Source organism: Fusarium mangiferae, assembly GCF_900044065.1.
Source record: "Fusarium mangiferae strain MRC7560 genome assembly, contig: FMAN_scaffold001, whole genome shotgun sequence".
Lineage (NCBI taxonomy): Eukaryota > Fungi > Ascomycota > Sordariomycetes > Hypocreales > Nectriaceae > Fusarium > Fusarium mangiferae.
Window position 1 is genome coordinate 70856 of NW_024573921.1, and position 22113 is coordinate 92968.

At 48.9% G+C, this 22113-nt stretch overlaps 10 protein-coding genes across 10 annotated transcripts; 6 read left to right on the forward strand and 4 right to left on the reverse strand.

The window, feature by feature from the left end:
• Positions 1 to 141: 141 nt before the first annotated feature.
• FMAN_00557 (uncharacterized protein) lies at positions 142 to 585 on the forward strand (the record flags this gene model as incomplete). The annotated part of the gene is made up of 2 exons (XM_041827175.1): positions 142 to 207; positions 295 to 585. The coding sequence occupies 2 exons, from the start codon at positions 142 to 144 to the stop codon at positions 583 to 585; spliced, it is 357 nt and encodes a 118-aa protein (XP_041675888.1).
• Positions 586 to 746: 161 nt separating this feature from the next.
• Positions 747 to 3380, reverse strand: FMAN_00558 (uncharacterized protein; the record flags this gene model as incomplete). The annotated part of the gene is made up of 1 exon (XM_041827286.1): positions 747 to 3380. One exon carries the CDS (start codon positions 3378 to 3380, stop codon positions 747 to 749), a length of 2634 nt encoding a protein of 877 aa, XP_041675889.1.
• Positions 3381 to 5734: 2354 nt separating this feature from the next.
• Positions 5735 to 7050, forward strand: FMAN_00559 (uncharacterized protein; the record flags this gene model as incomplete). Its single annotated transcript, XM_041827397.1, has 2 exons — positions 5735 to 6946; positions 6991 to 7050. The coding sequence occupies 2 exons, from the start codon at positions 5735 to 5737 to the stop codon at positions 7048 to 7050; spliced, it is 1272 nt and encodes a 423-aa protein (XP_041675890.1).
• A 995-nt stretch (positions 7051 to 8045) lies between these two features.
• On the forward strand, positions 8046 to 10379 carry FMAN_00560 (uncharacterized protein; the record flags this gene model as incomplete). Its single annotated transcript, XM_041827508.1, has 1 exon — positions 8046 to 10379. The coding sequence occupies one exon, from the start codon at positions 8046 to 8048 to the stop codon at positions 10377 to 10379; it is 2334 nt and encodes a 777-aa protein (XP_041675891.1).
• Positions 10380 to 10580: 201 nt separating this feature from the next.
• FMAN_00561 (uncharacterized protein) lies at positions 10581 to 11221 on the reverse strand (the record flags this gene model as incomplete). The annotated part of the gene is made up of 4 exons (XM_041827619.1): positions 10581 to 10660; positions 10710 to 10809; positions 10862 to 11096; positions 11142 to 11221. The coding sequence occupies 4 exons, from the start codon at positions 11219 to 11221 to the stop codon at positions 10581 to 10583; spliced, it is 495 nt and encodes a 164-aa protein (XP_041675892.1).
• Positions 11222 to 11380: 159 nt separating this feature from the next.
• FMAN_00562 (uncharacterized protein) lies at positions 11381 to 12511 on the forward strand (the record flags this gene model as incomplete). The annotated part of the gene is made up of 2 exons (XM_041827730.1): positions 11381 to 11830; positions 11885 to 12511. 2 exons carry the CDS (start codon positions 11381 to 11383, stop codon positions 12509 to 12511), a joined length of 1077 nt encoding a protein of 358 aa, XP_041675893.1.
• Positions 12512 to 12734: 223 nt separating this feature from the next.
• FMAN_00563 (uncharacterized protein) lies at positions 12735 to 14051 on the reverse strand (the record flags this gene model as incomplete). The annotated part of the gene is made up of 1 exon (XM_041827841.1): positions 12735 to 14051. The coding sequence occupies one exon, from the start codon at positions 14049 to 14051 to the stop codon at positions 12735 to 12737; it is 1317 nt and encodes a 438-aa protein (XP_041675894.1).
• A 1359-nt stretch (positions 14052 to 15410) lies between these two features.
• On the forward strand, positions 15411 to 16904 carry FMAN_00564 (putative histone deacetylase HosA; the record flags this gene model as incomplete). The annotated part of the gene is made up of 1 exon (XM_041827953.1): positions 15411 to 16904. The coding sequence occupies one exon, from the start codon at positions 15411 to 15413 to the stop codon at positions 16902 to 16904; it is 1494 nt and encodes a 497-aa protein (XP_041675895.1).
• A 747-nt stretch (positions 16905 to 17651) lies between these two features.
• Positions 17652 to 18718, forward strand: FMAN_00565 (related to endo alpha-1,4 polygalactosaminidase precursor; the record flags this gene model as incomplete). The annotated part of the gene is made up of 2 exons (XM_041828064.1): positions 17652 to 17954; positions 18014 to 18718. 2 exons carry the CDS (start codon positions 17652 to 17654, stop codon positions 18716 to 18718), a joined length of 1008 nt encoding a protein of 335 aa, XP_041675896.1.
• A 1041-nt stretch (positions 18719 to 19759) lies between these two features.
• FMAN_00566 (uncharacterized protein) lies at positions 19760 to 21605 on the reverse strand (the record flags this gene model as incomplete). The annotated part of the gene is made up of 3 exons (XM_041828175.1): positions 19760 to 21222; positions 21278 to 21325; positions 21392 to 21605. 3 exons carry the CDS (start codon positions 21603 to 21605, stop codon positions 19760 to 19762), a joined length of 1725 nt encoding a protein of 574 aa, XP_041675897.1.
• Positions 21606 to 22113: the final 508 nt, after the last annotated feature.

Here is a 22113-nt window from a genome sequence, read left to right on the forward strand (position 1 = left end):
CACTCCAGCGCGTGTTGAGAGCTGCATTCAAGATCCATCTATACGAAGCTATACCCACAACCTCGATCTTCAATACTGTCTCCCTAGAATCGGTCTCACCTGGAAAAGGCTGACTTGAGTGACCCATCTTCATCCGCGACAATGCCTTCCGAGCGCGAGCTTCAGATCAACCCCATCGTCCCCGAGTCTGTGGTCCATAACACAAAGGTTCGCTCCCTCGCTCTTGATGAAGGTTGCTATCAATAGTGATCATTATCCACGCTCAAGGTTCCTGCGAGCTGACCATCTATACAGGCTCTCTCCAACCTCCACAGCCTTACTGCGTCACTTTTTGGAGTCAGCGCCGGTGTCCTCGGTCTCGAATCGTATTACGGTTTCCTCGTCTACATCATCTTCTCTTGCATCACTGCACTCCTCTTTTACGCCCTCAAGGTTGCTCCGGAATCACTCCCCAAAGGCCACGCTCCTCTCGATCCTTCTCGTTATTATCGTGGCTTGTTCGAGTTCTGGTTCGGTGGCATATTCAATGGCATCTCGGGCTTTGTCCTAACTTGGACGTTGTTTTATGGCTTGGTTCGGGCCTAGAAATAAAGTATCATATATCGCATACGAATGGCGTTTCTGGGGTTATAATCAAAGATATTCGGGAAGAATTATGACTTAAACAAAGCAACTAGTATTTAAAAAGCATCACCCAGAGGGTAAAACTAGAGGCGTCAGAATTCTACTCCAAAAACGTCAAAAGTTCAATCAACAATCTCAACAACTTTTCCAACAAATCCTTCTAGTCCAGATTTATCCTGACTTCCTCCTTCTAATAGTATGACTCGTGAACCCATCTCAATCCATTCACGGTGATGGATAAGCTCCAAGCTCATCTCCACCCCGCCTCTCGTCGCATCGGTTTTCTCCTTCTCAGTATTCGTTTCGAGGTCGTCGTTGAGGTCGAATATTTCCTCAATTTCGTCTGCTTCTCTTGCTCCTGCTTCCCATCCTAGGCCTTGACGCGATATCTGACGTATGCGCGCCACCGTCCGAATACTGGCGATGTAGATGTTCACGAAAGAGCCGATTGCAAGGACCTGGGTATCTACGTCGTCAAAGGCCGCCGTAAAGCCGCTCGCAGCTTGCAACTTCAGCCCCGTGTCCGCCATGTGTTTCGACGCTATCGCCAAGATCATGCCACGTCGAATACGGGGGGGCTCAATGGGAATATTGGAGTCCGTATTACCGTTCTGGGAACGGTGCGAGAGTGATTGGATGACGAGGCCAATTGATCCGGCTTGTCCAGATTCAAGAGTCAGAACAGGGAGTCTCAAGTTACGTATGCTCACAACCTGAGCATCATGCCACTCCCCTGGAGTCGCTGATGCGGAGACGGCATTTTTCATGGCGATGCGGGCCAACTCTGCAGAAGAAGGGTGCGAAATCGAGAGTCCGTAGCTACCAGGAGATTGCCTATCCTCCGGTGTTAAGTCGCGAGCTTCGTCATCATGTGGTGGGAAAGGCCCAATAACAATCTTGTCCCCGACAGAGAGTCGTCCAAACCTGAGATAGCCTGACACGACAATACCTGGGTCTGCTTGCTTTCCCAAGGCACCTGTTATGTTGCTGTACGACGTTGGCAGAGAAAAGGTATCGTCGATATGGAATAGGCATTTCGGCTGCTCTGGGTTCAACGCCATCCCAAAATAATCACGAGCGGTCGGTGTCGGCGGCAATGGCAGGTTCTCCAAAAGTGCATGCAGAAGGCCAATACCACTTCCTCTTACTGCACTTGTGAATGCAATTGGAACCACCTCGGTTAAGTTGCCACTCTCCGAGATCCCCTTGAGTAGGTCTTTGACCATGGCCGAGTCATCATCAGGTACTCGGTCTAAGTCCCTCCATACCTTCTGGTCAGGCCGAAGGATTTTGGGTATACGCCCAGCTTCTTTGACAGCTGACAAGATCTTGTTTGTGGTTCTATGCGCGCTTGTCTTGGAAGCGAGATCCATTTTGGTGATGACAACTGCCAAAGGGATATCCAGTTTGAGTGATAATGTAAGGTGGGCTTTGACAAGATCAGCTCCCACTGATGTGACTCCCAGAACATCCTGTGTTGAGGATGTCACCCCATGTCCTTTGGTGGCTGTATCTCCATCATCTACAGCCAAACACAAGATGATCCAATGAGGTGCCCAGTTCATCAGTCCACGAAGAACTGTCCGGCGATATCTTGGATGGCCAGCAGAGTCGGAAACAAACACTAAGCGACCACCCTCGGAACAGTCATGTATATCGACCCAAGACTCGATGTTCCCATGACTGTAGTTGAGAATCGACTGGTCTTTGTATCCGATGAGTTCCTGAGCTATTGAACTGGTAACCCCCGTGGCCACTTCGTGTCTATGCTTGAGCAAACTAAGTCGACTGTTGCCACGCCCGTTGTCTAGTGTCCCGGTTGATAGGGTCCCCAAAAGACTTGATTTACCTGATGTGGTAGGACCAGTGAAAGTGACTCTTAACTGTGGTGTTGTAGAACTACCACGGCTGGGTACGGCAGCGCTCTCTGTAATAGCCTGCTCATTCTTGTGAGAACTATTGGTTCCATTTTTCTCATCTAGGAAACCAAAGTTGGGCTTGACAAGTGCTTCGGCAACCCAGAGTTTTCCGTTTCTAATAATTTGATGCGGTGAGGGAACAAAACTGTCGACCAACTCGGTCGACTCGACCCACTCGCAGTCGCCAACAATGACTCTCCGATGAACTTCGACAGAACAACCTAAGCTTGCGGCCATTACTCTCAAAGTTGTGAGACTCTCTTCCATCTCATCTTTGGTGAGGCCAACAAGAGTGCCATCATCAGCGACACCGATCTCATACAAGGCTCCTCTTGATTCCTCCAATCCAGGGACAAGCTCGCTCAGCTTCACGGGGGCAGAAAGATCAACGCTGTCATCAGGCAGTCTTGGAATCGCCAGCTCCTTAGAACTGGATGCGTGATATGGAGAGGACTGTTGTAACCTCCACAGGAGCTGGGTAGTCAAGTGCTGAAGCCTTTGTTGACGGGTTTGTTCACGAGCGTGGTTAGAAGGTGTGAGAGAGGCGGTTGAGGGCATGTTTAACCGAGCGTGGCGTGATGTTCCGGCAGTGCTCATGCTCTTAAATACCCTCCTAGGTCGGAGGAGTAGGTGAAGCTTGTATTCGGTAGGACCCTCTTGTGGTTCGGCCTGTAGTTTGATGACCCCATACTCTGATAGCAACCCTGGCTGAGGTTCTTGTGCTGGTCGGCGAAGCTCTGTACCCTGAGCAGCCTCGTCCTTCCCTGACTCACTTAGCGGAGTCCAAGGTGAAGAGACCCTTGGAGGATCAGGGTCATAGGTGAATACAGATGCCATGGTCGTGTTGTAGTCGGCGTAGGGTTCTTAGGGGTTGAAAATAAAATCCGATAGATAAGTGATGCTGAGTGAGGTTCTCAAGATATTGATGACAGCATGTGTCGGTATAAGAGCGATAAAAGGGGAGAATATCGAGTATAAAGAAAAGGGAAAGCGTAATATATCCGGAATATCATCTTGTTGATTACTTGAAGAAGTATTGTGAGTTGATCCAAGTGTAGTGATCACGTCTCTAGAGGATTGAGTCAGGGCGGTCAGTTGCCAGCTCAGGAGATGAAAGGCATGGTTGAGAGGAAAAGGGAGCCTTGATGGGTATATATAGTTTCAGTCGAGCATGACTTTTTCGGTAAGATAATTGACTGGAAGGTGAAGGCGTCCGCGCTCTTTAGCTTTAGAAAATTGAAGATAGAAAGTAAATGTAAGGTAATCCTCCCAGTTGGCGAGTCAGAGGTGACGCATCGGCCAAGTGGCCAATCAAGAGAGTCTTATGGGAACCTGGGATACCGTGATCGCCTTAATGGTCCCTTCCGTCAGTTCATGTTATTGAACGGCCGGAATACATTTTTTAGTGCTACCTTAGTACCTACCTAAGGTACCTGCACGGGAGAGGGGTGTTTTTGAACATCGGTCAGTGAACAGAAAAGACTGTCGCACTGGTTTTCTGTCAGAAATATTATATCAGCCTACTATGGCAGAATATCAAGGATAATACCCCCCTTCCCGCCAAGGTAAGGTAGTAAGTACCGAGTAGTCACAATATAACTCTCTTTCTATCATTCTATCCCAAATTTGAATTTTTGCTCCCGAGTTTTGCAACATTTCATACTAAGCATCTGATACTTGATCTCAGTTAATAATAGTGCCATACGCGTCTGTAAATGTACTTCCCTCTTTTTACCACCTTTCAGTACCTATCTTGTGTCGGTACTTGATGTCTCTGTGGGGCCTTGAGCCGGTTACGGCCAGAGGATTAATTACTGCAGCTGGAGTCGCCCATTAACGTTAGTCGGTTATTGGGTACTACATCAGCTCGATCTTCGCACGTAGTGTTCTTGAAAAGAGATCATTTCGATATGTACGAGAATGCCAGCATATCCTGCCAGTAGAGCATCTGGTTGAGTTCCGTATTCGGATTGCATGCTCACAAGGTCCATTGTCTGTCAGTGAGTCATCTGCCTGCGGGTGCGTCAACCTAACATACCAATTTCAGCGTCAGAGACCATAAGCTACCTAGCCAAAGAGTAATAGAGCCTCAGTTCTTTCTACTAGGGAGGAAGAGTTCCCCAAGGCCTTGAAAACAATTGCGAGGTCCTCATTCCAGAGCCTTTTCTAGAACATGGAACATGGAATGGCCCTTCAATCATAGACTAGGTTCCACAGGTGAAACTATATTGATACAAGAGTCTAACTGTCACGATTGCTCTTCAAACAAAGGTCAGGGTCGCTTTGGCTTCCTCGTGAACACCTCCAAAGCTTGGTATATCACTCCAGATCAAACACAATAATATTCCATGCTATACAGCTTGAAACGAGTATCGTGAAAAAATACGGCCTGGCTGAGTTTATGGATGTCTACGTCGAACAAAATCGAACACGCAGGCGGCGCCATGGCTGACGCATTGAAATGGCTGAGCCACTCTCTCGGGATAGACGGCGATGAGATCCAAAGCCACATTTTTGCTGGCGACTCTTAAGTACTTGACGCAATGGAATAGACAACCCACTCGGCGCATCGATGTCGCTGCAGGACTGGAATGAAGACACAACGGCGAATGGCTGCCATAGAGAAAATGGTTGAGGATTCAGGGACTTGCATGGAGAGAGACGGGAGGGTCCAAATTGCGGCTGCAACACCAGGGGCCTGGGATTAGACTAAAGGATCTAAGTGCAATCCTTGGGATCGGATGTATGGGATCTTGGGCGCTTGTTGGGCGCCTATTGCATAACGAGATCATAATGCCTTGCAAATCGAAACCTTCTATCAGTCTAGGCCTGAGAGGCGTGTGCTCCATGCCCGAAACGATAGGAGAATTGAAGGATAAGCACGCCACAAGCATGATAAAGTATCCAATCCTTTTAGACACAGGTGAGTTTCGACGTTCAAGTGGAGGGGTCAGGGGACACCGCCCAGGCTAAGCCCAGGGTCCGTTCCATCTCCCCAATAAACCACCGGTACCTAAAGTTAGCACTGCAGGAAACCACTATCGGTCCTCTCTTAAGGCAGCACTACCATCCTCTTCTCCTTTCAGCCCTTCCATTACTTTCGTAATTCTTTATTTCCTTTCTCACTGGCACAATTAAACGTGACAGCTCGTTAGTATCTCAATCCAGTTCCACATCCAACAAATCTTGCCATGAAGAAGTTTGGCTTTGGGAAGAAAGGCGATGATGGTGATGACGCCAACCGCCACGCCCTCTTTGGTCGCAAGAAGTCATCTCAGTCCAGTACCTCCGAGAATCCTTATGCCAAACAAGGCGGAAAAGACCCCTATGCCGACGACGCAAAGTATGCCAACGTAACTCCTTACCAGCAAGCCCGTGCTGGTCTCAACAACGGCCCTGCCGCCCAGGCTCCGAATTCCTACGGTGCTCCCGCTCCTACGCAAGGAAGCTTCAACTCTCAGCCCCAGCCTCCGAGCGGATACGGTGCTGACCGATACGGATCCGGCGGCGGCTATGGTGGCAATCGATATGGCGACTCTGCTCCTCAGAACAGATACAACAGCCCCGGCCCAGCTGCTGGTGCACGAGGCCCCAGTGGCTATGGTGGGTTTGGACCCAGCGAGCCTGACACCAACAGAGACAACTTGTTCGCTGGTGCTCAGGAACGTCAGGCCCAGAAGCAACAGCCTACCAACAACGGTCCACAGTCAGGAGCCGATGGCGGCTCGTACGGCGGTTATGGTGAGGAGCGCGAGTTGACCGCTGAGGAGCAAGAAGAAGCTGAATATCAATCTATTCTGGCGGAGAAGCGACAACTTCAGCAGGACAGCGCATCCTCTGTCAATCGGTCGGTACAAATGGCCCGGCAAGCCAACGAAGTCGGTCGCGCCACCCTGGCTCGCCTGGGAGCTCAAGGAGAGCGATTGAACAACACGGAAAAGCATCTTGATCTAGCTGCCAACCAGAACAAGATCGCTCAAGACAGGGCTGCCGAACTCAAGACACTCAACGGAAGTATGTTTGCCGTGCATGTCAGCAACCCTTTTACCTCCAAGCAACGCAAGCAAAAGGCGGACGATGAGGTCATGGCACGCCATCGATCTGAACGAGAACAACGAGAAGCCACCCGCCGCGATGGTTTCCAAGCCAACCAGCGCATGGAAGGCAACTTCAGAGACATGAACACCGTGGGCCGGCCACGACAGCAACCTCGTAAGAAGGACTACGGCAAATTCAACCTTGACGATGAGGAGGGAGCGGATGAGCTTGAGGACCAGATCGATGATGGCATCACCGAGCTTGAGGGCCAAGTGTCCATGATGAATATGGTCGGCAGAGCTATTGGCAAGGAGGTCGACTCGCAGAACAAGCAGATCGATCGTATTATGAACAAGGCAAGTGGTGTTCTCAGTTTTAAACCAAAGATCGTTCTACTGACTTGACACAGAGCGATGCTGTGGACGATGCCACGAGAATGAACCGAGAACGATTGGCCCGTATCAAGTAAGGAGCAATTGATAACACGATGATGTATGGCAACTGTGTTGGGACAGGGTACGATGAGCACATTGAGATTTAATATGTCTATTTAGATGTTTCCATTACAGAACTGCAGGTTAGGTCCCGTCTTGGTTGTGATCAATTGTATAAACCAACTCAAAAGAATCTGGATTTTGGAGCACTCTAAGGGGGCATGTATACATGAAAATCGAATCACTGTTTAATCGTCTAAGAAGACGGACATTGATGCTTGTGGGTTTTGAAGCTATGTATCAGGCGTCCAAGGTATTTTATTTCGCTTCTGAATCTTGACTTAGTCAACGAGAGCTCTGCGCATTCATTGACATAGAGTATTTAACCAAACGACCCATAATAGCTATATTGGTTAGGGACAAACACGTAAATGTTTAACCACCTATGAGATAGATGTTGAGAGAACTCCGACGCTTCAAGATTTGGTTATTTGATATTTTATCTTCAAACTCAGTTTCTATCGTACGCAATCATGCACTGAGCGGCGACTCTCTAGCATTGGTAACTCAGGATGAGGAAACCAGAGACATATCAGGCCAGGATATCTGCCCTTGACCGAGAGTTTAAATCAAGATTTCTGGTGTTTGAGTTTGATTGTATCCAGCGAAAGCAAAGTATATTTGACGATATAATTTACTAAGAATTTTCCGAATCAGTCCTTTTCGTAATTCTCTGAGCTCTTGTGATTATAGGATACGGCGTAATAAGCCATGGTTTTAATAACAAGATGATTGACAGATTGTACATAGTAGGTTTAGTAAGTAGTTGGCTTGGTGGAGACAATGAGAGAGCATGAATTAAATAAGTGGAACATCTGTGTTATTTGAAACACAGCTTCATAGCATATTTATTTTGTCGGGGTTGTTTCGGTTTGGTCAGGTATAATTCTGATCCCAGCGATTGCCTCCCAGCTATCGACATTGGATCCAAGTGAAAATTTCCACCGTCGCCAACTTTTTACCCTGCACCATGGCGACTGATAATTCTGGCCCTCCTCCGGCGAAAAAGAGGAAAACCAAAAATAAGACAGACTCAAATGCTATTACGATAGGGGGGAAAACAATTTCCCTCGAAGGGTATCTCACAGCGCCCTCAAAGGCTGTACCCATAGCCTCCTCAACATCAGCATCAGACAGCCCTGTAGCCACCCCTTTAGCTGCCCCTGTCGCCACCACAGAAGCAAAGAAGCAAAGGCCAGAGCACAAGAAACCTTCCAGAGGGTGCGATACAGGCGATAGGTCTCGGACGCGGGATGATCCCAAATTGCTCAAGACACGCAAAGAGCTTCCAATATGGCAGTACCGCGAGGACATTCAGAAGGCCCTGCGAAAGTCCGGCAGCGATGTGCTCGTGCTAGTGGGTGAGACAGGTTCTGGAAAAAGTACTCAGGTTCCTCAATTTCTCTATCAGGAGACCTGGTGTAGACGCCAAAAGATCAAGATCGCCGGCTCAGGCGACGAGATATCAGTGGGTGGCATGGTCGCAATCACGCAGCCTCGACGAGTCGCCGCCACAACTTTGGCTCATCGTGTTTCTCAAGAAGCCGGAACCCCTCTAGGGAAAGGTCGACGAGATGGCTTGGTCGGTTACTCGGTTCGATTTGACCACCAGGTCCCGAAGGGATCAAGGATCAAATTCTTGACTGAGGGTATGTTGCTTCAGGAACTTCTGCGGGATCCCAATCTCAGCAGCTACAGCGCTATCGTGGTCGACGAAATTCATGAACGCAGCCTTGATGTTGATCTTCTAGTTGGTTTCCTGAAGCAGATTCTTGCAAGCGACTTGTCTAGCCGCGGGGGCATCCCGCTCAAAGTGGTCATCATGAGTGCGACAGCAGACGTGGAGGGCATTCAAGAGTTCTTCAAGGACGTGCGCCGAAAGAACGAGGGCGAAAGCACACTGCAAGTTCTTAAGATCAAGGGACGACAGTACCCTGTCACAATTCACCATGAACCGCGACCTGTACCCGACATCCAGGACGCCCTTCTCAAGACGATTTACAAGATACACTTGCAAGAGCAGCTCCCGGGAGATATCCTTGCTTTCCTGACCGGCCAGGAAGAGATTGAGGCTGCCCAAAAGCTGATTGAGGAATATGCGGAAACTCTTGCCTCTAATGTCCCCAAGATCAAGGTGTTCCCTTTGTACGGTCAACTCTCGATGGACGCGCAGCGCGAGGCCTTCTTACCTGTCAAAACTCATTTTACGCGTAAGATTGTGCTGGCGACAAATATTGCCGAAACATCAGTCACTGTTCCCGGAGTCAGATATGTGGTGGATTGCGGTAAAGCAAAAGTGAAGCAATACCGAGCACGCCTGGGCATGGAATCTCTTCTTGCGAAACCTATCTCGAAATCTTCCGCTGTACAGCGAACTGGTCGAGCAGGCCGTGAGGGACCCGGAAAGTGCTTTAGATTATACCCAGAATCAGCCTTCAAGACACTGCAAGATTCCGATCTTCCCGAGATTCTTCGTAACGACGTCCTGGGAGCAGTTCTGACCATGAAGGCACGAGGAATCCAGGATGTCCTTGCTTTCCCTCTCATGGATCCCCCAGAGACAGAAGCAATCGAGAAAGCTCTGATTCACTTACATTTCCTTGGTGCTCTCAATGATGATGGCACTATCACGAGGACTGGTGAAACAATGGCTCGCTTTCCTATTTCTGCGCCGTTGGGGGCTGTTTTGCTTGCTGCTGCGGATCCCGAGTTTGATTGTGTGGTCGAGGCGATCGACATAATTTCCTGTATCACATCTGGAGAGGATATATTCCTGAGTATCCAGTCCGAACAGGCCCAAGAAGAGGTGGAAAACTTCAGAAAAGAACTCCAACGCCGCGAGGGGGACATCATCACATATCTTACCACCATCCAACAATACACCGCGGAGAATGCAGACAGAGTGAATTGGTGCAAGCAACGGAAGATCAACATGAGAAACATGAAACAGGCTCTGAACATTCGAAGGCAGCTTCGGGGCATGTGTCTTAAGGAGAAGCTCCTGGATGAGGCTCCACCGGCTGATCCTCAACCATTCGTTCCCATCTCCCCAGAACGCGCTGAGCAAGTCCTCAAGTGTTTCTTGAGAGGATTCGCTCTGAAAACTGCTATGCTGGCCCCTGACGGCAGCTTTGTCACGATCCAAGGCAAACACGTTGTTGCCATCCATCCTGCCAGCGTATTGCATGGGCAGAAGAAAGAAGCCATCATGTTCCTCGAGCACGTCTACACAAATAAGAATTATGCCAAGAAGGTCAGCGCCATCCAAGCTACATGGATTGTTGAAGCAATGGGAAGCAAGTAGATATTCGGTGGTGTTATTTCTTTAGTAAAGGCATACTTGTAGTCGATACATCAGAAAAGGTCTGGTCTATATAGTGTACAATTTTTTGAGAAACACATGTTCAAGTCATTGACATGACCAAAACGTTGAGTTATCCCTTAGCCTTCGTTATTCGACCATAAATTCTTCAGTCTTGGTCTGTCTACATGAGACGTCTCATATCTATGACTCTTGCTCGCCGCCTTCCTTGCTTCGGTTTTGAATGGCCTGCATCAACTCGTATAGTTGGTGTATTTGTTCATCTGCTAGTTGTTAAATTCAACGATTCGTGCATTGTTCATTCTTACTTACCGCTCATCTTTGAGAGCTTCTGCTCATCTAACTTATCACCCACCCACTGATCGCCTTCAATTTTTTGCGCATACATTTGCCACTCTGTTAGGAAGCCAATCTTTGAACTGGTTAGCATGGTGTTCTTGCTGGGTCGTTTACAAGAAACATACCAGATGAGCCGGGTTATCCACCTTTCTGTGCGCCCTGAACTCAGCTTTGATGTATTCATCTCCAAGAACTCTCATCTCAGCTGGCAAATGCTTGCGATGGGCACGGAGGAGTCGGCGGTATAAAGGAATGGGAGGAAGAAGGGCAGTAGGGTTGGGCTTAAGGCCTCGTTGTGTGTTTGCGGCTGATGCCAGTCTCGACAAAGATGAACGCATATTGAATGAATTCTTGCAGGGCCTATAAGTGAGTCCGTGCTATTGGCATATAGAAACAAGAACTCACTGGCTGTGTTTCTGGCTGGTAAAGACGAGTCGTTGAGAATGATATCGGACAGAATTGCGGGAGTCGAGATTCTCAAGCATATAAGGTAGCTAGGGTAGGTAGATTAGTAGTGTCCAGCACGCTACCACTGCCTATCCGCCTCTGATGCCCCACTACACAGTGCACACACTTACAACTTTTTATCTGTACCTATCAAAGTCTCAAAAGCTCCTTGAGTGGTGAGCAAAACTCCTTTCACAATGTCGTTCTCATTTGGCTTCGCCGGTGACGATATCTCCGATGATGAGAAGACTCCATCTGTCGTCAAGCCCGCGACAGCTGCTGCAGCCACCACCAGCGCATTTCCCGTCCCAGGAAAGCCTCAGCTCCCACCAACTGTTCACCAACTCTCTGATTTTCTTGTTCAGCTACCGTCCAAGATCGCCTATAGCATTCTAGATGTGACGCTCGATGACGGAACTACTATCCAGCTACCGCGGAGAGAGTTATGGGACGTGAGGGTACAGCTAATGGCCGAGGAGGAAGACGTTGCTGGCGCTCAGTCTGAAGGCTTGGGAAGCCATGATGTGAAAACGGGTGTTTACGAGGGCGGTTTTAAAAGCTGGGAGAGCAGTGTCGATTTAGTTAAGGTACTGGCTGCGAATAACGTCACCTCAGCACTGGGACAAAAGGGTCTTCGAGTAATGGAGGTATGTGAAATAAATTATACTTGCAACGTGACATATCTAACCCTAGACCAACAGCTTGGATGCGGTACAGCTCTGCCATCTTTGGCAGTCTTCCAATGGGCCATGGCCTCAGGATCCGAAAGGAAGCCTCTGTCTCTTATCATGGCGGACTATAACCCTTCAGTTCTCCAGCTTGTCACTTTGCCCAACTTTATTCTTTCATGGGCCCTTAACAACCCTCAGATACCTGCTCTTCAACAAGCTTTCTCAATTGAGGGCGAGGTTGAGCTAGGCCGTGATGTTCTCGCCGCCTTCGAACAATCACTCAAGGAAGCGAACGTCACTCTCTCGTTTGTGTCTGGCGCTTGGTCACAGGAATTCGTCGATCTCATATACGCCCTGCCCTCAAGCCATGATCAAGAAAGGAGCACGCTGCTTCTCGGTGCAGAAACAATTTATTCTCCATTTGCCCTTCAGGCCTTCCTCGAAACCCTCTTCTTAATACTGGAAAGGGAGAAGAAGACCGATGGAAATGAAGCGGCTGCTCTTGTAGGAGCAAAACGCCTATACTTTGGGGTCGGTGGTTCACTGGATGACTTTATTGACAAAGCACGTCAGAAAGGAGCACGAGTGGAACAGCTCAGGGAAGAGGTAGAGGGGGTCCGAAGAGGGGTTGTTCAGTGCGTTCTTGGACCAACATAGCCATATTGAATCCCAAGTATATCGTCACGTCCCGAGAGGGGTTAAGCAATGCGTGCATTTTCAGCTTCTGCGTTCGAGTACCAGAAACGATACTGCTCAAAGCAACATGGGTATATTATATGCCTTTCCCAAACGCCACCTCTGGCCGGATTGCTTTCCTTAGCAAGTCCGGAGCACCTCAGTTGGGATATGGAAGGTAAAGCTCAGTGGTTTCAGGGCCTTCCTACTTGCCCTTCTTTTGCAGCTTTTCTCTACACTTAGGGCAGTACCATGTCCCGTTGGGCTCGCTCTTGAGATCGACGCATGACCAGTGAAACCACTCATACGGACAATTGTCATTGTCGCACGCGACCATGTCCCCGTAGCTCACGTTATGGCAGAGGCAATACTTCTTGTCATCGCCAGCCTCTTCGTCGTCATCGTCAGCATCTCCTATTATATCATCTCCGTCAACATCCTTACCATCGGCCACGGGTGTGCTTCTTGACCGACCGTCGGCACCATCTTCGTCCTCTCCGCTGCCACTGTCGACATCCGAAAGTTCACTATCATTCGTTGGCGCAGGCGAATTTCGATTTGAGGCTTTCTTAACCCGTGAAAGGTTCGATTTGTTGGCAGACTTCTTCCGGATTCCACCTGTTGGCGTACCTCGACGGCCGCTCAATGGTCCTGTTGACTTCACAGACCCGGTTCTTGGACCTGCGCTACCTGCCCTCGCAAGACCAGACCCTACGATGGCACTACCCTTAGGGGTGCCGGGTCCGAGTGATGAGTGTCTTGCCAGACCGCTTGATGTAGTTGGTATAGTCCCCAAAGCAGGATTCACTCGAGCAACGCGCTTTGTCGCAGGTCCTGCAGAACCTTCTCTTTGTCGATTCAGAATCATGCTGGCTGCCGGTGTTGCCGGGGCAGACGCTGCGTGCTGCTGAGACTGTGCGTGGCGAACATTGGGGTGGTTGGGAAGTCGAGCAAGTGCGGGATTGGAAGAGGTTTGCGCAGCGGCAAGAGGAGTTGAGGGACCAGCAGCGGTGGTCATATGACTTGCTGGGTTTATGGCCCGGATCGAAGGGGCAGTATGATTTGCAGCGCTTGGTCGGAGTAATGAGGGGACTTCGTCAGGATCGGTAAAGCCAGGTTCGGCTCGGTCGTAAAGCAACTTGATTTGGCTGTCCAGGTTTTTGAGATGCTTGTCTACTATGATCTGCATCTTCTGGCATAATGCGATCTTCTCTTTCGATAGTTGGTCGGCTTGCGCAAAACTATCGCGGACTTGTTTTCGAAGAAGGTCCTCCTTAGGGTTTGGCTCATGGCTTCCGTTTGTCTTGATCCATTTCTGGATCTTCCCGTCCCGGTCCTCGATCGTACGTAAGCACTCGGAGTATTGACGATCCTTATCGGCGACCTCTTCTTGTATGAAGCGAATCTCTTCGGGGAGGTTTTGGACACGGTTAATCCAGTCGTCGAGGATCAAGCCAGGGTCGAGGGCTTCGGCTTGAGGCATCCTCTTGACGAAGTCGATAGACAAGTCGTCTCTAGGCATGATTGTTAACGATAAGAGGGTCGAGCAATACTAGCTAAGACAAAGATGCGGTAACGTCAAAGCCTGGTGCCCGAGACCCGTGTGACAGTGGAAACGAATGCGCAGCGATATGTGGCGAGACCAGCATATATGGGGGATGAAAGGGAATAAGAGGAAAAAAACAGATTGATGACAATGCAGATGAAAAGTATCGATCTGATGATGGCTGGCTGGCTTGATGCAGACAGGACAAGGGCGAGGGTCTAGAAAATCAAAGTGGTCCCATAGCCTGACGGATACGAGTGCCGAAGCCAAATGGTAAGAGAAAATAGCAGGGCAGTAAATGGCTGTTTCCAGCAACCTGCGAGGCAAGGCGAAGCGAGACGAAGGTGAAGACGAAGGTGAAGGCAAAGACAAAGGCAATGTTTTGGGTCAAAATCAAGCAAGTCCCAAAGAAGAACGCGGAGTGCAACTCGACATGAATGACTCGGGCTCGGCTCACCTCGATACCCACTTGCTCGCTTGTCCTTTCTTTTGACTTGAGAGTAGTGGAGGTCGCGGTGCTCTGCTCTGCTTTGCTCTGCTCTGCCGGAATCAAAAGCAGCAGCCGCGAATGTGTTCTCTTGGGGGGTGCTCTATTTGAGAAGGATGGGCAGGCAGAATTAGGATGCATGAAGGGAAAAGGTGGAGGCGTTTCTGGTGTAAGTTTTGAGAGTTGGGGAACTAGGTAGTAGGGAACCCACGGAGTTCTAAGCCGGCCTGTTCCACAGGTTGTTTCTCACAGCCACTTAGGTACTAAGGTAGTAGGTAGGCATCGAAGCCACAGCTCAAATTCGCCCGTGCTATGACCGTTCTGGCATAGTTCGGCCAAGATGCACTAAGAGATAGAAGCTGCAGGTTGGTTCCTGGCGACTTTCCCTATAGGAAGGTAGGTATTTTTAAGTCGCTTGTGTCTCTAATGAACTCACACGGATCCTAGTAGCTGCACTGAAAGGGACTTGGCTATACTTCCCCCAGCCTCAAGAGACCATCCACAACCTGAGGTAATAGTGGGGCCTTCCAACTGCCAACCGCTTGCATTTGTGCATTTTCGACTCGTGAGATCTGGAGCTATCTATCTCACCAACTACATTACCCATACCACACATCTCGACCACCACCCAAACTTGGGTCAAAAATCATCACTTGAAGAGCTTTGCAGCCGTATCAAGCTATCTATTGTGTTATCGATATCTCACAGCCACACTATCATCATTATCTGGTATCAGATACACGGCAACGACTTATTCAAGTCACTCTTCATCTGGACTAACTACCTACTGCTTGATACGTCGCACACCCATACCAAAGCACCTCTTTTCTTGTACTCCAACGATGGACATGGACTCATATAGGTACCGGGTGCCTAAACCCAACTACCTTCCCCACATTGCAGACGAGGATCGTGATAACTCGGTCGTTGAGGAGTTCTCCAATCAACCACTGGGACTGGCTAGTGAGATGGACAATGCTAAATTCTACAACAAGTGCAAGCGTCTGGCTGAAGAGTCTGGTATCACGAGGCCCAAAGGTTACAACGTTTCCTTCCACTGCAACCCGGACATTGAGAAGCATCATTTTGGAGTCACTCATCCCATGAAACCGTGGCGATTAACCCTGTCCAAGAGTCTCATCTACTCTTACGGAATGTCATTCGCGATGGATAACTACATCTCCAGAGCCGCCACATATGAGGAGCTTGCAGAATTCCACTCTTCCGACTATCTAGATTTCCTTGGTACTGTACTTCCTGAGCCAGTACCTCGGGATCTCGAGAACCAAGGGGTTGACCTCAAGTTTAACCTTGGTGGCTCTGATTGTCCCCTCTTTGACGGCCTCTTCAACTACTGTTCATTATCAGCCGGCGGATCTCTTGACGCGGCCAGGAAGATTTGCTCTAAGCAGTCTGATATCGCCATTTCCTGGGGTGGCGGTCTTCATCATGCCAAGAGGTCTGAAGCGTCTGGATTTTGTTATATCAACGACATCGTGATCGCCATTCTTGAACTCCTTCGATACTACCCGCGAGTATTATACATCGACATCGATGTGCACCATGGAGACGGTGTTGAAGAAGCCTTTTTTTCAACGGACAGAGTCATGACCGTCTCTTTTCACAAATATGACCCGAATAACTTCTTCCCGGGGACTGGCGCCCTCGATGACAACGGCCCTAAGAGCGAGCATAATCCTGGCGCTCACCATGCTTTCAACGTACCATTGAATGACGGTATCACTGATGAGCAATACGATCATTTATTCAACACTGTCATTGGCAAGATTGTGGAGAAATTCCGACCGGGTGCAATCGCTTTGCAATGCGGTGCGGATTCTTTGGCCGGCGATCGTCTGGGCCGTTTCAACCTCCAAGTTCAAGGCCACGGTGCATGTGTCAAGTTCTGCAAAGAAATGGGTATCCCCATGATCCTCTTTGGAGGCGGCGGCTACACTCCCAGGAACGTGGCGAGGGCATGGACTTACGAGACGAGTATTGCTATTAATGCTCAAGACAAGATCAACCCCATTCTTCCAGAACATGCCCCATGGCGTGATCACTTCCGGCAGGATACCCTCTTCCCTACTCTGGAACAAATCCTGGGCGAGCCGCGAGTGAATCGGAACCCCCCCAAGCGACTGCAAGAGATTGTGCAACACGTTACGGAACAGCTCCGGTTTGTGGAAGCAGCACCAAGCGTTCAGCTACAGACAATACCGCCAGATCTTGGTGCCATTAGAGACGATGTTGAGGAACGGCTGAAGGAGGAAAACGAAGAGAGACGCGACGAGGTTCGGAAAGCCCGAGAAGCTGCAATCGGGACCGCCATGCAACTTTGAATCACGGAGTACTTCTCAACACCTCAATGTCAATAGTGTCATGTATTGTCAGTGACTCGTGGGTCACTTTCACTTCTCCGATAAAGCTCGAGCCAGGTACGGAACATAATATTAACTCCGTAGTAAGCTTATTTGAGCTCGTCAAAGCTGAGCTGAAAAGATCACCTGAACGCCTTATCTGTAAAGGATCATCACAACAAGGGCATTTCAAACAAGGATGTAGTTCATCTCCTACTGGAGATGGTTTCGCTCTCGACCCACTATTCCACCTCTGGCGTGACCATATTCAGCACCTTTGGAACTTTCGTCCCTTGTTATTTATGAATGTTGAATAAGCCATTAGAAAATCATGCCCAGAAGACGGCTGTGTCAGGGCATGATGGTTGGGTTTTTTTGTTGCATCATGTTCCACAGAATCCTTCCGTATCCACCTCACCAGCTCACCCTTTGAGCACGAGGCAAGTTGCCAAGGAATGATATGATATTGAGGACAGCGAGTGGAATAGCAGTAGAGTCAAGTCAGGGTATAATACAGAGCTTGGTTTCTCTGCAACTTTTTACATTACGACGTTGTACGGATATGGTCATAATCATTCCACGCAGGGATTTCTTCAACTTATCAAAGTCCACATACATTTCCTCATTCAAGAACTCGTCTCCATTCCAATACCTCCCCAGGACTTTTGCGGCAATAGCTCCCTCTGTTCAACACTTGTTTTATCTTCTTGAAACACGAGATCGGTAACCATGGTTACTCTCAATCGAATTGCCCTTACTGTTCTGGCTATTGGCGGCTCTGTAAGCGCTCGTCGTAAGGACGAATGTCGGGTTGCTAACCATGTCAAGGCGGTAGAGGCAAAGCCTGCCGCCGCAGCTTCTTCAGCCTTGTTTGAGCTATCCGATTTCAAACCCGGCGTGGAATGGGAAATTGTCCTACACCAGCCTATCAAGCACGATACCGTCGCCGATTTGATCCCGTCCAAAGCCAAAGTATGGGACATCGATATGGGACATGGCCGCGATTATCCAGAGATGATTCCCCTGCTCAAGGTAATGCGTGGCTGTTCCAAGTCCAAATAACATGGCAGTATACTGAAATCTTCATACAGGGTGCTGGAAAGTTCGTGATCTGCTACTTCAACGCCGGTGCTCTTCAGTCATGGGACAAGGATATCAAACAATTTCCCAAGGCCGTTATTGGTCATTCCTTGGCCTATCCTTATGACAGTGAGGAGTGGTACCTCGACATTCGTGATTCAACAGTGCTCAAGCTTCAGAAAGCACGCCTTGACGTTGCTGCAAAGATTGGATGCGATGCAGTGGACCCTGACAACGTCGACGCCTGGCAGCAGGATGGCGAGGACCCTACAGGCTTCAAACTGAAGCCATCCGACTACATCAAATATCTCAAGAATCTCGCAGAGTACGCCCACTCAATCAAGACCAAGGATGGTAACCGTCTTCTCGTGGGCCAAAAGAATGCACCTGAAGTTGCTGAGGACCTTGTCTCAACCCTTGACTTTGCTGTTCTCGAGTCTTGCCGCGGCACTACGGATCCTGGCGAGGAGAGCTGGCCATTCTGTGAGGACTTCCAAACATACATCGACGCTGGCAAGCCTGTACTCCAGATTGAGTATCCTCCTTCTGTTGAGAAAACCGGTAAGCTCAGTTCGTCAGACAATGCCTACTACTGCACCCCCAAGGGCGAGGATAAGGGTTTCAGCAAAATCTTGAAGTGGGCTTCTGCTCAACTTGACGGCTGGGGTCAGTTCTGTGGCGAGGATCCTTTCCACACTCCTGTCATCAAAGAGTAGAGCCATTCGTGAACAAGAAGGATTTCGTGTACATACATATTAGACTGTTGGTCTCTGCGTACTTAGAGTGGTGTAATACTGCTTTATGAAACCCACTGCCACTTAGAACCTGGCTCTGGTCGACGTCAGATTCTAGACTCCTATTCGCCATATACTGTATTGGTTTATTTGATCATTCTTTGGCCCATTCGGTAGACTTCCTTTACATTATCAAGCAGCCAAATCAGAGTCATCCAACGCTGTTCGCATGCTTGTACATAGCCTTGGGTTGTCAACTTCAGCCCATTAGCATTCCCATATTTTCAGGTACTTCTTTCCTCTGAGAACCCAGCTATGAGCACAGAGATCCCCTCATGATGGATTTCCATCTAACACAATACTGGCTATTACTATGTATGTGTGTCAAGGAAGAGAAGTTGGACAACCTGACGAATCAGCAGGATGCGTATAGCTATGTCCAGTCACAAGCCAACATGTGAGAATAGTCCATTCCATCGGCTTCTACAAAAGTAACCCAGACAGTGGATATCTATCCGACAGCCTTCCACCCACTCATGCTCCGTTGCCAGCATATCGTAGAAAGTAGATGCCATAAGATCCCTCACGTGCAGGTTTTGTTACTTACCATCCTCAGGTTTCTACTAAATTAGTGACTCGCACGCAACAGAAAACACCACATTGAAGAGCCCTATATCAGTGGCGAAATTTGTTCCATGGTTAGGCAGATCAGGCATCACGCTTTTTTTTTTGGTGTATTTCCTCCTATATATAATTCTTAATGGAAATGGCGCTGTCAACTGCTTCTTTATGGCCATTTATTGATAGTCGCATCCAAGTATGGTGATTATGGCCTGTAGTTCTAGATACACTTTTCGAAGATGGCGATCTTCAAATACAATGTTGGAACTTACAATACCCCCTTTTTTGCACTATCCTTTGGGACGCTTTTCTAAGATCAGGAATGTGCAATATTGCTAATCGCTAACCAATACTCAGCATAGTGAAAAGAAAATTGAGTGCAGCCAAGAAATTGTTACCGCATCACTGGGCAATGCCAGCTCTGGCTTTCTGGTGCATCTTTCGCAGCTGAGCTGCCACAAACACCACAAGTGCAACACCAATGACAAGACCTATGACAAGAAGCATAATATCAACGGGCACTGGGTTACCGTTGAAGGTCTCGTGGAACAAAACATCCAGGCCAGATTGTGAGAAGTTCAACAAGCCCGAGAGGCAGATAATGAGGCCATACACAGTTCCGAAGGTTCGGAAACCAAACACCTTTGCACTGTAGTCGGACACGGCAGTGTAATAAAATGGGCGGTACAAGACAAAGAGTGCAATGCCTGTATATGCTGCCCACTCAAAGGGCAGGACGCCCAAGATACCAATGAGCGTGCCACATGCAACGAGTGTCGATAGCACAAGAACAGTGCTGACATGGTCAAGCGCTGTTCCGATGAAGGGAATCGCAAATATTCCACCTGCTGGCAAGGCTACATCGAAGAAAGTATTGATCCTTACAGCACGATCGTGGTCGCCAAAGATGGCTTCGTACTGCGGTCGAATGGTCGCGACGAAGAAGTTGATGCGTGTCATTTGAACGACAGTGAAAAGGCAGATGAGGATGAACCAAGGAGAGCGGATTTGATCTACCACAGTGCGGTCGTGGAGGACTCCCCAGACACCGGATGCAACATGCTGTCTCTCCTTGGCCTCAACTTGATCATCACCCTTGGACGAACCTAGGAGGTTCTCGATATCATGTACAACAGCTTCGCGCCTTTCCCTCTCTTCACGACGCTCATCGCGGAGCAAAGCTGTATGCTCGTCAATCTCCTGCTGCGTGCTCGATGTCGAGTGCACAACAATGTTTTCATCCGCTTCCGCAGCCTGGTCGACAAGCTCGCCGACAGTCTTGTAAGACTGTCCAGGCATGACAACAATTTGACTGACGAATATCACAGCAGGGACAATCAGGTAGACGAGGAAGAATTTGCGCAGGGTGAAGTTGCCCTCTGTGGCATTGTAGATCAGACGATAAACGAGAAACAATGCACTCGAAGAGTCGAAAGCGCCGGTCAAGAGCGCAAGAATGAGACCTGAGTGTCGTGGGAAGGCATTGGAAAGCTGAAAAGACGAGATGTATGTGAATGGACCCCCAAGAGCGAGGAACAAGTATCCGGGGAGAAGACCGTCGAAAGGTAGGGATCCAGCATATGCCATAAGTAATGTGCCTATCGTTAGGAAGAGACATCCAAGCAAGCCACATACACGAGGACCAAAATGGTCGAGAATTGCGCCAACAGGAAGAGCTGCAACGTTTGTCCCAACAGCAGCGACTGTGAACATCAGGTTAAGCCTGATCTCAACGCATGTGTCCTGGGGATCATCAGAGATAGCGTTTGTATCAATGGCTGGGCTTTGATAGTGGCTGAGCTTGCAAACGTCAGAATATGCACCTTCAAGCTTTAGGACTGGCTTGATGGCAGCATAGCCAAAGACTAAACAGCGTTAGTAACTTTACCATGGATGACAAGGTCTTGATAAGAGACTTGCCTATGCCCGCAGCGAAGAGACAGTGTACAACTGCGGCACCAATCTGGACTAGATTCACTTGTTAGTATAGGTTTCTTATCTACACATCCAATCCATTGATAAGTGAAAACTCACGCAATCGCTTCCACTGAGGAACCTCAAATGCCCCAACAGTCTGAGCATGCTGCTCATCTGGCCTCAACGAAGCCGTTTCGAAGTCCTGGGGAACAGGATTGAAAGTCAAGCGTCGGACGCGCAAACTCGCATCGCTCCCCCTCCTCTCAATCGAAGCGCCATGGCCGGGCGGAGCGGTCAACGTCTCGATGCTTTGAACACGGTTCAGCGACATGCTCGGTGTGCCGAAGTTTGAAGGAACCGGAAGTGAGTGAGGTGGGAGAATCTGACTGCTGTCACTTACAACGGGCAGGCCGTCTGAGATAGGTATTTAAACAAATGGGCTCCGGGTAAAACATTATAATGTGGAGTCAATGACGATGAAAGCATGGGATCGTGATGCGCCACTAGAAGGCGACCTGCAGGTATGCGCCTTTAGCGGTAATATTTGGCTGTATTTTTTTTTTTTTTTTAATCTTTATCAATGTCCAGTATCAAAATATGACTGGTTTTGTCACCAAACAGATACAACCTTGGGCTGCAGCCAACTGCCAAGCCAACATCCTCATACATTGGATGTCAACCTCCACCGTTACAGTTGTCGTTTTGCTGTTGCGCCCAGCGTCTTGTACTCTCAACGGCATTCTTAGAAAGTGTCTAGACAACAACAGTTGGCCACTGGCCACTGGAAATGACAGCTTACTATTAGGTATTAGAGGCCTGTCAAGATGTATCCTTACCCT